Genomic DNA, 19,033 nt, shown 5'->3' on the forward strand with positions numbered 1-19,033 from the left:
CATAGAGGATATATAATGGTCTTTGAATTTTGCCAATTTCAAAAAGTGCTCCTTATATTTTTGCACAAGTCCCGTTAATTGGAGCAGTATCTTTTCTTTCTGATCATAAATTAGAAATATAAAAAAAAGAGGAAAGAAAAAAATAAATAAAGGTTTATGGTCAAAGTATTGAAATATACGAAAGCACACACTGACCAGACGATTTATCTGCCTTTCACGTTTCCTTTTTCAATGTCCTGGGAACGTGATTTAAATTTCGATTCATGGAATTAAATTCTTTGGTTCTTAATTAATAATTTTTGTATGATAATTAATTAATTATGTGAATATTCAATAAATATATATTTAAAATATATGTAAAATTGGTCTACATATTTTTTTACAAAAAAAATTTATTGCCAATACATTCTTTTTCGTATTTTTTCAAATACAGACTCAAAAGTTATTCTAGAGGCGCTGTTTCTAGAAAAAACTGATCAAATGTAAAAAAAAATTAAAATTACGTTATAAAATTAATTTATTAATTAACAATTAGTTAACAATTAATTATTATAACAAGATATCGCTACAATTATTGGTCTCATTGCTATATTTTTAATAATTTCTGCAAAAATGATTGCAATTTAATTTGTCTTTCAAATATTCGCGCCATTATTTTAAAGGGCGCTGCTGTCGCTAAAATCAAAAAATCTCGCGCGAATTTTAAATAATAAAATTAAAATTTCATTATAAAATTGATTTATTAATTAACAATTCATTATTAAATTAATTTTTATAACAATATATCGCTATTTTATTATTTTATTATTGGTCTCGTTAATATATTTTTATTAATTTCAGCAAAAATGATTACAATTTAATTTTTTTTTTAAATATTCGCGCCATTATTTTAAAGGGCGCTGCTGTTGCTAAAATCAAAAAATCTCGCGCGAATTTTGAACAATAAAATGAAAATTTCATTATAAAATTGATTTATTAATTAACAATTCATTATTAAATTAATTTTTATAACAACATATCGCTATTTTATTATTTTATTATTGGTCTCGTTAATATACTTTTATTAATTTCAGCAAAAATGATTACAATTTAATTTGTTTTTCAAATATTCCCGCCATTATTTTAAAGGGCGCTGCTGTCGCTAAAATCAAAAAATCTCGCGCGAATTTTAAAAAACAAAATTAATTTTACATTATAAAATTAATTTATTAATTAACAATCAATTATTAAAATTAATTATAACAATATGTCGCTATAATTATTAGTCTCGTTACTATATTTTTATTAATTACTGCAAAAATGATAGTAATTTAAATTCTGTTTTCAAATTTGGCGCCATTATTCTAGAGGCGCTGCCGTTGCTAAAATTGAAAAACTGGCGCGAATTTTAAAAATGAAACTCAAATTACGTTATAAAATTTGAGAAATAAATCATGAGAAAATAATTAATTTAATAAAAACTGATATTAACTTTACAGAATTAAATTTTTGTTTAATAAAATTAAATTAATTAAATAAAATGAATAAAATTAACATCAGTAAAGTATAAAAAAAATATCAAAAACATAACCTAAAAATAATTTCCTTCTAAGAAATAAATTTCTTCGGTGTGTGTCGCAAAAAAAAATTATAATTCCTAATTTTAAAATTAATAATAATGAAAAAAACTTTATGATTTGAAATAAAACAAAGTTTTTCCCCATTTGTTTAAATGTTTTTAAAATATTTGTCAAAAAAACGATGAAATTATGAACGAAATTAATATATATAAATGATGGTGTGTATAGGTAAATTAATGTGGTCGTTGGAGGTCACCAGACAAGACATTTACACTTGCTGTTTGCATTCCAATCTCTGCAATATGCAAATATCATCATTAGCCACCCATCTACCTTTTAAAATCTTATCTACAAAATGATGCATGCTAATCATTTTAACATTGGATTAAAAATAATTGCTTTAATCCTCGATTTCTCATTTCAGAAAAAAAATTTTTTTTTTTCTTTTTTGATAAATTTGTCAACAAAACATCTTCTCTTATATTTCCCACGGATAAAATATTCTATATTTAGACAGCGTGAAATTTTTTTTGTATTTTGTAAAAATATTTAAAATTTATGTCCCGGATTTTGGGCTCCGCAATTTTTTATTTTAACCATTGGCCCTAAATTTATATATGTATATGAATCAAATTATGGCCCTAAATAAATTTTCAGAATGAAAAGAAAAAAAATTTTATTTTTTTTTTAAATTTGATATTGAACGATTTAAAAATAAAACCATCGAGGAATAATTAATAATAATGATGTCTGAAATTAGAGTGCGACATTTTTTAAGGTCTGATCGCTTTAATTGGATTTTAAAAATTTATAAAGTTAAGTTCTTTCTTTTTTTTTTGAAATTTCATCGATAATGGGAGACAAATATTTAATTAGTATTCTGTCAAAAAAAAAAAAAAACGCTAGGGATTAAATTTTTAATTACAAATTTTAAATGTTAAGATGGCAGACGATTTTTGGTTATTTTGAGTTCGATAGTTTAAAAAATAATCCTTTATACCTTGGGGATAAAATCTTAAATTAAAAACTTTAATTTTTAATTCAAATGTTAAGATAGCAGACGATGTATTTACGTATTAGATGATTTTGCAAGAATAAGTGAAATTTATTTTTTGTATAATAATAGACGCTATACTTTCTCCACTTTGGCCTATAGACGTTTTTTATTTATATAAAGTGTAATTAATCTAATTATTCGCCTAATTCGTAATTTTAGAGTAAAAAAAAAAAAATTTTTTTTTTTTTAATTTTACAGAGAGAGAAAGAGAGACACGATGGGGAACGATTAATAACGACAGAAAAAGTAAGTCAGAGACCGTGCGACTGTGATGATGATGATGATGATAATGATGATGATAATCGCGATGACCCCTCTCGATCGCTTATGGGATCATCGCGGTGAAAGTATCATCTTCATTCTCGCAATCATTACCATTCGCGAGTGATGTGAACGCGTATATTACACAGCAACGGCATTTGCATTCGCATAATCCTTTATGTGTTATATATAAATTATAAAATTCGATTTTCGATTTCTTTTTCTCTTCTAACAAATTCCGCAATAATTCTTCTTATTTCTAAATTCAACGTCATTTATTTTGATTTATACAGAAATTTTTCACTCATAATCATATTTTATTAATTTCATTTTGATGTTTTAATTTAATTTTTTAAAATTTAAATTATTTTATATAATTTATTTATTTTTAATTTTTAATATTTAAGTTTTAAATTTCAATAAATTATTAATATTACATTAATTGATATTAATTTAATAAAATAATAAATTAAACTTTAAAGTAAACTAAAACCAAGGCAAGGAAAATGGAGGCTATAATTATCCCTAGGGAGTAAAATAATTCCTTTCAACTCTAGAAGTTTAAATAAATTATCAAATTCTAATGTAAAATTCTTAATATTTTATGGCAAGGAGAAAGAGAAATTTAATAAAATATTAAACTAAACCTTTCGAATGTTGAGATAGTAGAAGGTTTTCGGCTATTTCAAGTTCGAAAGCTTAAAAAAATAATCATTTAGACCCTTGAGATTAAATCTTAAATTGAATTAGAAATTTCAAAATGTTAAGATAGCAGAAGTCTAAAAAATAATCATTTAGATCCTAGGGATTGAATTTTAAATTATAATTGAAAAAAAATTTTAATGTTCAGATAGCAGTGAAGATTTTTTATACAATTATTAAATTATCAATCTTTCAAGGCAATTTCTTGCTTATTTTAAGTTCAAAAGCTTAGAAAAATAATCATTTAGACCCTAGGGATTAAATCTTAGATTAAAATAAAAATTTCAAATATGTTAAGATAGCAAAAGATTTTTTGTGAAATTATTAAATTATCAAATCTTTAAAGTCAATTTTTTTCCTTTTCTTAAATTCGATAGTCTAAAAAATAAACATTTTGACCCTAGGGATTAAATCTTAAAATAAAAAAAAAAATTTTAATTTTAAGATAGTAGAAGAGTTTTGGATATTTTAAGTTCGATAGTTCAAAAAGCAATCATTTACACCCTAGGGATTAAATTTTAATTTTTAAATTAAACTAAAAATTTCAAATATGTTAAGATAGCAGAAGATTTTTATGCAATTTTGTTAAATTATCAATCTTTCTAATAAATTTTTTTGCTTATTTTAGAGTTCGAGAATTTAAAAAATAATCATTTTAAATTTAAAATTGCCATAAAATCTTTTAAAATAAGTTAATTATTTACAAAAATCCTTCGCAGGAATTCAATTATTTTTACAAGCAGTATACAATTTCACAAAAAAGTTCAATTATTTAAAAAAAATGTAATAAAATTCGTTGCAATAATTCAATTATTTTTATAAATAATAATAAATCGATTATTCGTTCATTCATTTTTAAATCAATTTTTATTAGAAAATTCTAGAAGAATTCAATTATTTGAATTTAAAAAATAATAATTTATTGAATAATTCAATGTTTGTTAAAATTGAATTCTCATAAAGAATTTTATCAATAAAATTTTAAATAATTGAATTCGTTTGACAAAATTTTAATTTATTTATTTATTTATTTATTTATTTTAGATACTTATACGGGCAAAGCCCTTAATACAAAAAATATAAAATAAAAAATTAAATAATAAATTAAATAATAAAAAAAATAAAATTTTTAAGAATAATTACATTTATCGAGGAATTTGATTAAAATATTGTATAAAAAATAATTCATAAAAATAATATTTAAATAAATGAATAATTAAAATTTTCATAAAATAATTGAATGTCGGAGAAAAATTTTATTATTTATATAAATAATTGAATTCTTAAAACGAATTTTATTTAAGTTTATAAACATAATTGAATTTCAGTGAAGAATTTTATTATATTTTATAAAAATAATTGAATTCTTAAAAAGAACTATGTTAAATTTTTTTAAATAATTAAATTCTTGCGACGAATTTTAGAAAAATATTTTTAAATAATTGATAATTTTCGAAAAATGTTATGAAATTTGGTATTTTAACTAATTTTGAATTTCTGTGAAAATTTTTATTACCTATGAAAATAATGGAATTATTTTGAATTAATTTATTAAAAATTGAATAATTGAATTCCAACGAAATTTTGACAAGAATTTTATTAAAATTCTTTAATATAATTGAATTTCGATGAAGAATTTTATTATTTTTAATGATAATTGAAATTTTGACAATATTTCTTTTTATAATTTTTGAACATAATTGAATTTCTGCGAAGAATTTTATTATTTTGAAAATAATTTAATTCTTCCAACGAATTTTATTATTTTGAAAATAATTTAATTCTTCCAACGAATTTTATTCAAGTTTATAATAAATAATTTAATTCTTACAATGAATTTTATTCAAGTTTATAAAAGTAATTGAATTTCGGTGGAGAATTTTATTATTTATAAAAAATAATTGAATTAATGAAAAAATTTTATAAAAATCTTTTTATATAATTGATAGTTTTCGAAAAATTTTATGCAATTTTGTATTTTAAATAATTGAATCACTGTGAAATTTTTATTACTTATTAAAATAATTGAATTATTTCAAAGAAATTTATTAATTATTGAATAATTGAATTCCTGTGGAATTTTGACAATTTTATTAAACTTTTTAAAAATAATTGAATTTCGATGTAGAATTTTATTATTTAGGAAGATAATTGAAAAAGATAATTGAGATAATTTAAAGATAATTTATTTATTAATTATTATTATTATTTATTATTATTATTTATTATTTATTTATTTATTTTATTTATTTATTTATTTTATTTTTATTTATTTAAAGATAATTGAGAATTTGTTTTTTAATTTTTCAATATAATTGAAATTTTGCGAAGAATTTTTGTAACTTTTGAAAATAATTGAATTTCTGTAATCATTTGTCTCTTTTTACCTCTAGGGGACAAAGTACCCTTTTTTAACTCTAGAAAGTGGAAAATACTCTTTTATTTAACTCTAGTGTGCAAAATACCATTTTTTAAATTTTGGAATTAAATATTTTAATTCTACGCTGCAAAGTACTCTTTTTTTAACTCCAGGGTGCAAAATACCCTATTTTAACTCTAGAGTGGAAAATATTCTTCCTTTTAACTCTAGGGGACAAAACACCATTTTTTTAACTCTAGAGTGGAAAATGACCTTTTTTTCACTCTTTTTAATTCTAAGGTGCAAATATTAACTCTAGGGTACAAAATACCCTATTTTAACTCTAGGGTGCAAAATAACCTATTTTCAACTCCAAAATAGAAAACAGCTTTTTATCACCCTAGATGATAAAATTCAATTTTCACACACAAGTGAGTAAAATATTTCTTTTTTTTCAACATCGAAAAGTAAAGAAAATTGAGAACGAAAAATAAAAAAGAAAAATTGCTCTTAATTTAAGCAAAGTGAAAAATACCTTTCGCTATCAAAAGTGTGTATATATAGGTATACATTTAAGATTAACGAATACCTCTGCCTAAAAAGTAAGAACTCGTCCCATAATTTGTCACGTGACAAGGTAAACTCGATTTCACAGACCACCTGCAGACTAAACGACATCTTTTATTGCTGATTATCTCGAATTCATGCGACTCTGAATATAACCAACTGGAAGCTCTGATTCCCACTTTGTCACGAGAGCTCTTCATATATATTTAAATACAAACTTTCATGAAAACTATTTTTCTTCACATACTATCACTTTCGCGTGACTCATGGCCAATTTGAAAAATTTACTTTTTGCATAAATTTCATTTTTATTGCCTCGCAAAACTAAGTTATTCATCATTTAATTTACTCTATGATAATGATGAGGGGGAGAGTTATGAAAAATTAAATATTAATTAAATATTCTTTTCTAAGTTTTTTTTTTTGTTTTTTTTTAAGTTTTAAATAATTTTGGTTTTTTAATTTACAATATAGAAAAATAGTTTTTTTTTCTCTTGGAGGGAGAATTCACTGGGTATATATATATTATTTTACAGTAATCTGGTGATTTGTATTTCTAACTTTCTAAAAGTTTTATGAGGGCGCACGTTGCTTTGAAGAAAGCTTACAATTATTCCCAGAAGGATTGCACGTGTTTAAGGCAGAATTACTGCAGAAACTTGAGGGCTTTGGCCTTTCAGACGAAATGGTTGATGAAACTTGTATGAAATGATTAAACTCTCGTGTGTTGTATAAAAGGAGCATCTAACTCTCGTTGATCATTTCAATTGTTCTACGGACTAATATATTAATTAATACATTCAAAAATTTGAGAAAAAGAATATTTTTCCACTCTGGAATGGAAAAAAAGGATATTTATCATTTTTCATTCTCATAATTTTATCGTTTTTTCAAAAATATATATTTTAAAAAAATATGGGGAAAAACTTTGACTAATTTCAAATCATACTTTTTTTTATTATTAAAAAAAGTAGAGAATATATTTTTCTGTGACACACATACACCGAAGAAACGTATTCCTTAGAAGGAAATTATTTTTAGGTTATATTTCTCTTATTTTCTATACTTTACTGATGTTAATTTTACCTAATTGATTTAATTTTATTTTTAAAAAATTTAATTCTGTAAAATTAATGTCAGTTTTTATTTAATAATTATTATTTCATGATTTATTTGTCAATTTTATAACATAATTTGAATTCCATTTTTAAAATTCGCGCCAGTTTTTCAATTTTAGCAACAGCAGCGCCTCTAGAATAATGGCGCGAAATTTGAAAACAGAAATTGAATTTCGATCATTTTTGTAGTGATTAATAAAAATATAGTAAAGAGACTAATAATTATTACCAGTTGCTTTAAAACTATTTTTTTTATATATTATATGTAACTGTATTTAATTCTAAATTATATAATAATTATATTTTAATTCTTATTATTTAGTTTTTATTTATTAATTAACGACAATGTTTCCTTTTTCTTGATTTGTTCATTTTTAAATGTAATTTTAATTTTATTTTTTAAAATACCCGCCAGATTTTTTGAATTTAGCGACAGCAGCGCCTTTTACAAAAAAAATGGCTCTAAATTTAAAGAGAATTTAAATTGCGATCACTTTTGCAGAAATTAATAAAAATATCGTAACGAGACTAATAATTATAGCGATATATTGTTACAATCAATTTCATAATTTATTGTTAATTAATAAATTGATTTTATAATGTGAACTTAATTTTATTTTTTAAAATTCGCGCTAGATTTTTGGATTTTAGCGACAGCAGCGCCCTTTAAAATAATGGCGCGAATATTTGAAAAACAAATTAAATTTGTTATCATTTTTGATGAAATTAATAAAAATATAGTAACGAGACCAATGAGTCAAGCGATTTATTGTTATAATAATTAATTTAATATCTAATTAATTGTTAATTAATAAATTAATTTTTTTTTAAATTCTCGACAACATTTTTTTTTATTTTACCGACAGCAGCGCCTCTAGAATAATGGTTTTATACAATCGGTTGATCTTATACTGCTTTATATTTAATATTACGTAATTATATTTAATTGCAGATAGGTAATTATTATAATATTATAATTACTAATATTTACTAATTTGATTTAGTAATTTTGCTAAATAAATTTTTTTTCTAGAGATAAATTATTATTAATAATAATATTGTATTAGTTTTTTGATGGGGAAGAAGGAAAAATTATAACAAATTATATCTTTCTAATTTGTTTTTTAAAAATGTTTTCCTAGAAAACTTTAACAAATAACGTTTTTTATTAAAAAATTAATTTAGGTTTTAACAATTATTTAGCTGGATAAATTTTTTTTTACAAACAAATTATTATTAATAATACTAATACTGCAGTAATTATCGTAATTTAATTTATGTTTTCAAATTTGGCGCCATTATTCTAGAGGCGCTGCTGTTGCTAAAATTGAAAAACTGGCGCGAATTTTAAGAATGAAATTCAAATTACTAAAATTGACAAATAAATCGTGAAAAAATAATTAATTAAATAAAAATTGATATTAATTTTACAGAATTTAATTTTTTATTAATTGTGTAAAATTACTATCAGTTTTTATTAAAATAATTTAGTTTTAACAATTATTTTTCTGGAAAATTTTTTTTAAATAAATTATCCGTGGCCAAGGGCCGAAATAATCATTTTAAAAAGCATGTGCATAATTAAGAGACTAAAAAAGTATTAATTAATTTAATTTAATAATTAAACAAATTTCTTTAAACTGTTTTTTCTTAGTTTCTATTTAATTTGTACTGTTGTACTATTCGAGCTGAAATAACTTCGCGTAAATTGTTTTTTTGTTTTTTTTAATGGGAATACATAAACTTTATGTGCCTAATACCAGTCTGGGCATTGATCGCTTTTTCGGTAATTACATCATCTCTGAAATTACAATTATCGATCGAAATTTCGGTGTCTCGACCCCTGCTATTAAGAAAATTAATTAGGTTATAGGTAAATTGAGAACGATTATAGACCTTCTGGATTCGTTTATAGTTCCCTCGAATTAAGTTGCGTTGATTACCTCTCTCATCTCGTGTATATAGAGACACAAAAAGAAGAAGAAGAAGAAGCAATCAGGAGACGAAGAAAGAGATTTAGAAAAAAATATCTTTTTAATATAATGTCTCGAAAAATACTTGATCTTTACTATTTTTGTTTTTTGCTTCTAAAATTTATATTTTCCTTTTTTTACTTTAAAAATTTTTTTTATTATTTTCGTTTTTTGCACTTTTAAAATTTTTATTTTCTATTTTTTTTTTTTGCTTTGAAAATGTTTAATTGAAAATAAATATTTATTTTATTTTCCTTTTTTTAATTATAAAATTTTTTATTTTCGTTTCTTTACTTTCAAAATTTTTATTTTTTTTTTTGCTTCGAAAATGTTTAATTGGAAATAAAAATCTTTATTTTAAACTTTTTCAATGGAGAAAAATAAATTTTCAAAATAGTAACGTACCTATTAAAGGAAAATAATTTTTCCTTTTACATTTCCGAATCCGTAACGTTAATTAATTTCTTTTTTTTAAAACTTTTCAAAAACAGAGAAACAGGGATGGTAAATAAAAATTGGAGATTATATTGTTTTTATGTGAAACAGTTTCAATTCTTTGTTGCAGATTATGCTTAAGAGATTGTTTGATCCGACGAGATGGCTGCTTTTAGCAACAATACTCTGTATCATTCATCGCTCTGTTGCATCTCCCTTTGAGAATAAAACTGGTGAGTTCAAAAAAAAAAAATAAAAAAAAAAATACATACACACAAAGGAATGACGCACATGTACAAAAACACTCTTTATTTTCTGACAAAACGTATAACAGATATCTACGTGGATGTTATTTGCATAAAAGTGAAACTAGAGAATTTTTCACGTTTAAACGAAAATTTTACTCTTCAGTAGGGAAAAAAATGTATAGTAACGTTTACTATACTTTCAAAGTAAACTCTAAATTGTCTGAAATTTTTGAGCACTTCTATAAGCAACTTTTTTTTTTAAATTTTTTAATTAAGAAAAGAAATATTACTCAAGGATTTAAATCCGTAGTGTATTGAATTATCGCCATAATTATTAGTCTCGTTACTTAATTTTTATTTAATTACTGCGAAAATTATTGAAATTTCATTTCTATTTTCAAATTTGGCGCCATTATTCTAGAGGCGCTGCTGTTGCTAAATTCGAAGAAATTGGCGCGAATTTTAAAAATAAAATTCAAATTACTTTATAAAATTAACAGGGCTCGAACCAGTGAAAGTAAAAAACCAAAAATGAAAATTTACGGACCAAATTACTGACAAAAATATAACCAGTTGTCAAATATTATTTTTTAAATGAGAAATAATTTACGAAATCACTTTTTCTCTCAGGAAATTTAATAAAAACGAATGTCAAAAAATAAATAATTTCTGAAAAACTATTTATCGTTTGGAAATAAAATCCCCCCCCCCCCAAAAAAAATAGTGGAAACTACCAGTAAAACTCATTCTCACGTCTTTTATACCTGAATAAAAATAATAGTTGTAGTTTTTTTAAACGTCACGGTTTCGCAGTTTCTAATAATATCGAACGGTCCGTTAATCTCAACTTGTTAAATCTTTGGTGATTTATTTATCGGCACAACTCACGTTGGCTGTGTGGACAATAATAATTTATCACCCAGAAGTCGGCTGCCACTGAGAAGTCGTAGGATTTGTCAGTATTATCTTTCGCGCGTATCTCAATTCACGTTCACTGTCAGAAATAACACTGTCAGAAATATACAAATTTATTTGTTTATATTTGTATCGCATATATATTTATAATTCGTCTACAGTATTAAAAAAAAATATTGTTGAATTGCAATTCTAGAGAAAATTTTTAATAATAACAAAAAAAAAAAAAAATCGAAAAACCGAGACGATGAAAAAATTGAACAAAGCGGAAGTTAACGGAAGTACGCGCGATACTATTGTTTTCATTTGGTTAGCCTCGTTAAAATAGTATCTATCGAAATAATAAAATGCAGAAAAAAATTGTCAATATTACCTTTTTTTTTGTAACACTGATTTCGATTTCTTTCTCCTCTTTTTTTTTAAATTTTATTTCCACCATGGTGCAGACAAAAGTTGTCGACACTTTCTGCGCTAAAAACTTTAATTTACTGAAGTTGAATTTTTTCTCGATTGAAATGAAAAATAAAAAAATGTAAACACATTTTTGGTAAATTTATTTTACTTATTACTACTACAAAAATTAAAAAATTATTTAATAATTAAATTTTTATACAGAACTTTTTCAAACATTTTTTTTTTCAATAATTGAATTGTTACGAAGAATTTCATTAAAAATTTTGAAAATAATTTAATTCTTTCAAGAACTTTAATAAAAATGTATTAAAAATTCTAATAAACAAATTATGTCAAAATTTATTTAAATAATTGAATACTTTTAAAGAATTTTAATAAAAACTTTTTAAAACAATTGCATTATTCGAGGGATTTATTAAAAAATAAAAATTGTATTAAAAAGAAATTGAAACCCTGCCATTAATTTTATTATTTATAAATATAATTGAATTCGTGCTAAGAATTTAAATATAATTTTTCATAATAATTGAATTCTTGCCAGCAAATTTTGTTAAATTTTTTTTTAAATAATTGAATTAATGTGAATAATTTTGCAAAAATCTTTTTAAATGAATTTAAAAATTTTATTTAATTAAAAATGTATTGAAAATAATTATTGAATTCTATTAAACAAATTATATCAAATTTTTGTAAAATAATTCAATTCTTTCAAAGAATTTTCATAAACATTTTTTTTTAAACAATTGCATTTTTCGAGGGATTTATTAAAAATTGTATTAAAAATAATTTAAATCCTGCTATTAATTTTATTATTTATGGAAATAATTGAATTCTTGCAATAAATTTTAATATAATTTTTAACAATAATTGAATTCTTGAAGAGGAAATTTATTAAATTTTTTTTAAATAATTGAATTAATGTGAATAATTTTGCAAAAATCTTTTTAAATGAATTTAATTTAAAATGTATTGAAAATAATTATTAAATTCTAATAAACAAATTATATCAAATTTTTTTCAAATAATTACATTGTTTTGAAGAATTTTAATTAAATTTTTAATAATAATTGAATTTTTCAAGAAATTTATTTAAAATTGTATTAAAAATAATTGAAATCCTGCGAAAATTTTATTATTTATATAAAAATATTTGAATTCTTGCAACGAATTTTAGTAAAAAATTTTTAAATATAATTGAATTCTTGCGAAGAACACTAAAATTAAAAAAAAAATTTTTTTTGAAAATTTAGTTTTAAATAATTAAATTACAGTGGAAAATTTATTATTTTTGAAAATAATTGAATTTGAATAATTGAATAATTGAATTTGAATTCCAATAAACATTATATCTAAATTTTTTTAAACAATCGAATTATTTTAAAGAATTTTCATAAAAATTTGTAAGACTAATTGCATTTTTATTAAAAATAAAAATTTATTATTATAAATTATTATTTATTATTATTTATTATTATTTATTTTTTTTTATTTTTATTTATTTTTTTATTTATTAAAAATTGTATTAAAAATTTTAAATTTTAATGAAAATAATTAAAATCGTGCTATTAATTTTATTATTTATGAAAATAATTCAATTTTTGCAAAGAATTTTATTAAAAATATAATTGAATTCTTGCAAAGAACTTTATTAAATTTTTTTTAAATTGAATTAATGTGAAGAATTTTATAAAAATCTTTTTAAATAACTAATATTTTAAAAAAAAAATATAAAGATTGTGTTTTAACTTTTCAAAAATTAAATTCCTGTGTTAAATTTAAATCAAATTTTCTAATTTATGAAAATAATTGAATTATTGGAAAGAATTTTATCCAAAAATTGTTTTTAAATAATTGAATTAATTTGGAAATTTTCTTATTAAAAATAGTAGATATTGAAAATAAATGAATTTCGAAATGGAAAATATTTAAATTCTTTCAAAAAATTTAATAAAAAATGTATTGAAAATAATTATTAAATTCTAAAAAAGAAATTACATCAAAATTTTTTTTAAATAATTGAATTCTTTTCGAGAATTCTAATAAAATTTATAAGAATAATATTGCATTTTTCAAGGAGTTAATTTAAAATTGTCTTAAAAATAATTAAAATCCTGCGATGAATTTTATTAAATTTTTTTTAATTGAAATTGATTTTTTTTTATTTTAAATTGTATAATTGAATTCTTGCGAAAAATTTTATAAAAATAGTTTTAAATAATTAATTTTTTTTCTCAAAAATTACCTGAATGTGTTTTAACTTTTAAATAATTGAATTTTTGTGAAAATTTGACTATTGATGAAAATAATTGAATGTCTACGAAGAAAAACCTATTATTTTTTTTCGTTACGAGAAAAAACGAAAAACGATTATAATTTCAACTGCGAGGAAAAAAAATTCTTCAATTGAAGTAAATTATATAAAAATAAAGTACATGACCTCTTGTAATTTTGCCTTCCGCTCATTTGACCAAAGAGAATGGGTGGTCCCAGAAAAAAAAGGAGAAAAATTTCCTGCAATTTCAGTGTATAAAGTGCGTGAACTTTTTCACTCTCTCACACATATATTGTTGAAAAAAAACAATTTGATTACATATTTTTTTTTTGATACATTTTTTACATCATATTTAATAATTTTTAAGACAAAAAAGAAATTAATTTTCTTTTTTCTTTTTTTATTGGTAATAATACTTTCTCCCCGATTGCGGACAAAATAATGTACGTATATGAATTTTTTTTGTAGAAGAGGAAATGAAAATATAGTAGCACATGGGAAAATATATTTAGTCTCATTTAAATAGGATTGGATTTCAATTCTCTCTCTCTCTTCCCACTACTCCCCTTATCCCAAAAACCCTAAACATGAAACAAAAAAGAAAATACGCGGTGAGAGAGGGTTTTTAACAAGTGTAAAAATACACGTGTGTAAATTATGTTCGCACTCAGTGGCAGGTCAGTGGGTCAGATTTTACAAGACTTTAAGACTGCATATGCCGAGCATAAATTCACCACTTGCGTTTACATTTATTTCAAGATAAGAGGATTACACTATGGGCGAATTAAATACAGGAGAGGACCTTTTAGAGCGGATTACATTAATCATACATTTTATTATTTTTAAAGTTTCTTTCCAATTTCAAGGTCAAGACTTCTTCTCACTGCTGTCTTCTTTATCTTTTTTTTTTCTTCGCCTTGTTGCTCTTCTTTTCTTTCCTTCATTTCTCTTATTTTTTTTTCTTCTTCCTATTCTTATTTTTTTCCATTTTTGTTTTTCCTATTCTTGTTCTTAACATTTTTTTTGTGGTTCAAGAATAGAAAAAACAAAAATGGGAAGAGTCAAAATTATTTCTCAGAAGAACAAGAATAAGAAAAACATTTTTGTTTCTTCCCATTTTTGGTTTTTCCTATTCAGGAATTGCATTCTTTAAAATATCTCATAAAATTTTTCGAAAAAAATCAATTTAAAAACTATTTATAAAATTCTACCGCAAGAATTCAATTATTTTCACAAGCAATAACATTTTTCACGAGAATTCAATTATTTTCAAAAAATAATAAAATTTTTCACGAGAATTCAATTATTTAAAGAGAATTGAATAAAATTCTTAACAAGAATTCAATTATTTTCATAAATAATAAAATTCTTCTAAAAAATTATTTTTAGAAGAAAAATAAAAAAAAATTATTTTTTTATCAATTATTTTTAAAAAAATTGATAAATTCTTGAATTCATTCTTTAATTCTTCACAAATATTCAATTATTTTTATAAATAAGATTTTTCACGAGAATTCAATTAATTTCAAAAATAATATAATTATTCTCAGAAATTCAATTATTTAAAAAGAATTGAATAAAATTCTGTACAAATAATTGAATTATTTTCCCATATAATAAAACTTTTCACGAACAATTCAATTACTTTTATAAATAATACAATTTTCTATAGAGATTCAATTATATATACTTTTAAAAATTTTAATAAAATTCTTCACAAGAATTCAATTATTTTCATAAATAATAAAATTCTTCTTAGGAATACAATAATTTCCTTCATGAATTGTTTACAATTATTTAATTATTTTTCCCAAATAATAAAATTTTTCACCACAATTCAATTATTTAAAAAAAATTAAATAAAATTGTTTGCAAAAATTCAAGAATTTTCAAAAATATCAAAATTCTTTTCAGAATTCAATTATTTACACAAATAATAAAACTGAAATAAAACTTACATTAAATGTAATAAAATTCTTCTCTGAAATTCAATTATTTTCGAAAAATTTTAATAAAAATCTTGGCAAATTTTCAATTACTTTCGAAAATTTTTCAAAAGAATTCAATTATTTACAAAAAATTATACTAAAATTCTAGGATAATGAAAATTTTCTAGAAATTCAATTATTTAACAAATTTTTATAAATTTTTTCGTAATAATTTAATTATTCTTATAAATAATACAATTTTTTATGAAGATACAATTATTCTTATAAATAATACCATTTTTTATAAAGATACAATTATTTTCTTAAACAACAAAATTCTTCCTAGAAATTCAATTACGTTCAAAAATTTTGAAAAAGTCTCGTCAAAATTTCAATTATCTTTATAAATATAAAATATAACAATTAATAAAACTCTTCTTCAAAATTCAATTATTTTCAAAAATTTGAAAAAAAAAATTTTTAGCAAAATTTTAATTACTTTAAAAAAAACTTTAATGAAATTCTATGCAAACATTCAATTATTTTCATAAATAACAAATTAAAATTTTAACAGGGATTCAATTATTATGATAAATAATAAAATTTTTGTTAGGAATTCAATTATCTTCGCAAGCAATAAAATTTTTCACGAAAATTCAATTATTTTCACAAATAATAGAATTTTTTGCAGGAATTCAATTACTTTCGAAAAATTTTAATAAAAATCTTGACAAAATTTCAATTATTTTGAAAAATTTTCCAAAAGAATTCAATTATTTAAAAAAAATTTACTAAAATTCTACGCAAACCATTAATTATATTTTCATAAATAATGAAAATTTCACAGAAATTCAATTATTTACAAATTTTTTATAAATTTTTTCGTAATAGTTTAATTTTTTTTATAAAAAATTGCATTTTTTTTAGAGATACAATTATTTTCTTAAACAACAATATTATTTATTTTACTTCCTCATAGAGGAAGTATTTTAATAAAATTCTTCACAAGAATTCAATTATTTTCCCAAATAATACAATTTTTTACCAGAATTCAATTTTTTCCCCAAATAATACAATTTTTCATCAGAATTCAATTATTTAAAAAAATAATTAAATAAAATTCTTCGCAAAAATTCAATAATTATTTTCATAAATTTCAAAATTCTTCTCAGAAATTGAATTATTTTTTAAAAAATTGATATAAATTCTTTATAAGAATTAAATTTTGAAAAACATTCAATTATTCAATATATTATTATTTTTGTATTTTAATAGTTGAATTTCAGTCGAATTTTCTAATAAGAATTGATTTAGAAACGAATTTCAGTTGATATTTTAGATAGTAATTGAATATTAAAAGCGTTAAAGTACGATTTTTTTAATAAATAACTAAATTTTAAAAGATTATTTAAATTGAAATCGTTGAAAATTTTAATTGTTGTAAAACTGTAATAACATTTTAATTTTTACTTTGAAAAATGATTCATTAATTTTCTTAATTCCTGTGAAAAATTTAAATGAAATTTGATTAAATAATTTTATTTGTTCACTTTTAAAAATTACTTTCAAATACAATTGTACATTTTAGGACAAAAATTTAGAAAATAATTGAATTTTTCAAAAATTTAGAAGCAGGATTAGAATAAAAATAAGTATTTTTGATTGAAATCAAGAAACAGTGAGGAAAATACTGAATCAAATTTTTGTGAATCGACTAAAATAATTTTTTGATTCGTTAAAATTAATTTTTGATAACTACTTTTTTAATACTTTTTTTAATACTTTTTTTTTAATTACTTTTTTGATACTTTTTTAAAATTAATTATTGAGTGTGAATATTATTTGGAATAATCAAGAATTTACAAAAATTCTACTCCTCTATTATATCGATTTTTACTCATTTTTGCGTATCTCTAGGATATCAACGCAGACAAAGAAAAAAGCATCGCGTTGACATTAAATTCCAAGCAAAAGAAAAAAAAGTTAGTCCAGAGCTTAAAATGTAAACTGAAGATAAAAAGAAGGCATTTCTTTTTTTTGTGTAAAAAATACGAGACTCGTTACCCAGGCGAGATGATGGCACTGCACTGAATGAAAGAAAAGATCCATTCCATGAACCAGCTTTGGGTCTCGAATGCAGCAAGCACTTAACCTTAATGATTCTTTGCATAGTCATAGACAAATAGAGCAAATTTTTTTTTTAAATACCGGAAGATACATTTGAAAGAATGTTTTTCTTCTTCTCTTTCTATATATTTGTACACACACCTTATGAATACGTATATATTCATCTTTTCATTAAAAATTTAAAAAAAATACAGAAAAAAATTTATTATTCTGGAAATAGTAATCTTTTTTTTGAAATTTTAATTAAGAAATCTTGCTGTGAGCAGAACGTAAGTTTGCCAGGCAATATTGCAGCAAACTTGAAAGTAGCTTTTAATTATTACAGCTTTACAACAATTAAAATTTTAAAATCTTTTTAAAGTAAATTATTTCTAAAAATTCACACATCAATTATTATCTAAATTTTTAACTGAAATTCAAATTTAAATCAATTCTAAGAGAATTCAGTTATTAAAATACAAAAATTAATATTTTATTGAATAATTGAATATTTCTTAAATTTAATTGAATTCTTATAAAGATTGTTATCAAATTTTTTGAAAATATTTAAATTTTTACGAAGAAATTCATTAAAATTTTTGGTAAAAAAAAAATTAAAATAGTTTCAGTCCGAAGTGGACTGAAAGTAAGATTAATTTTCCACGCAGTAAACACGTGTTGAAAAATTTTCTTGATTTCTTGTGAAATTTTCTCTAGATAGAATAAAGAAATGCATATAGATGAGTTTGTCACTTGAAATGAATCGTTTCTATTATTAAAATCTCCTCTCTTCTCTCGTTCACAAGGAAAGAAGCTTTCCTTGTGCGAAATTTTTCATGTTCCTGTACAGTCTCATCGGGTCTATTTAGTACCATCGAGAGATATGAATTATAATCTAAAGAATGTGACGTTCTATACACACAAACAGACGTATTTATATTTAATGTGAAATTTTACAAAAGGAATTTTAATAATGGCTCTTAAGAGCACGTGCGACGTTTTCTCTGACTATTATATTCGCAAGTAAGAGAAGCGGTTTCTACTGTGCTCATAGACCTTTATAGATAATAATTATTGTTCATCAACAGCATCCCAAGAGATAAGCATTTCAGAAACATA

The 19,033-nt window shown here is 21.6% G+C and overlaps 1 protein-coding gene and 1 long non-coding RNA gene across 3 annotated transcripts in view; one reads left to right on the forward strand and one right to left on the reverse strand.

Annotated features, from left to right (window-relative positions):
* Positions 1-19,033, forward strand: part of LOC122498605 — a 66,380-nt gene that overhangs the window by 38,800 nt on the left and 8,547 nt on the right. Inside the window, exons 2-3 of one of the 2 annotated variants that reach the window (XM_043606412.1) lie at positions 2,815-2,862; positions 10,162-10,264. In XM_043606412.1, the coding sequence (XP_043462347.1) occupies positions 10,165-10,264 (100 nt within the window). In that variant the 5' untranslated portion in view covers positions 2,815-2,862; positions 10,162-10,164. The remainder of the gene's footprint in view (positions 1-2,814; positions 2,863-10,161; positions 10,265-19,033) is intronic. The other variant, XM_043606411.1, reaches the window with a different exon arrangement.
* Positions 1-19,033, reverse strand: part of LOC122498610 — a 117,213-nt gene that overhangs the window by 19,816 nt on the left and 78,364 nt on the right. The gene's annotated exons all lie outside the window — the stretch shown is intronic.

Source organism: Leptopilina heterotoma, unplaced genomic scaffold (assembly GCF_015476425.1).
Source record: "Leptopilina heterotoma isolate Lh14 unplaced genomic scaffold, ASM1547642v1 Lhet_152, whole genome shotgun sequence".
Lineage (NCBI taxonomy): Eukaryota > Metazoa > Arthropoda > Insecta > Hymenoptera > Figitidae > Leptopilina > Leptopilina heterotoma.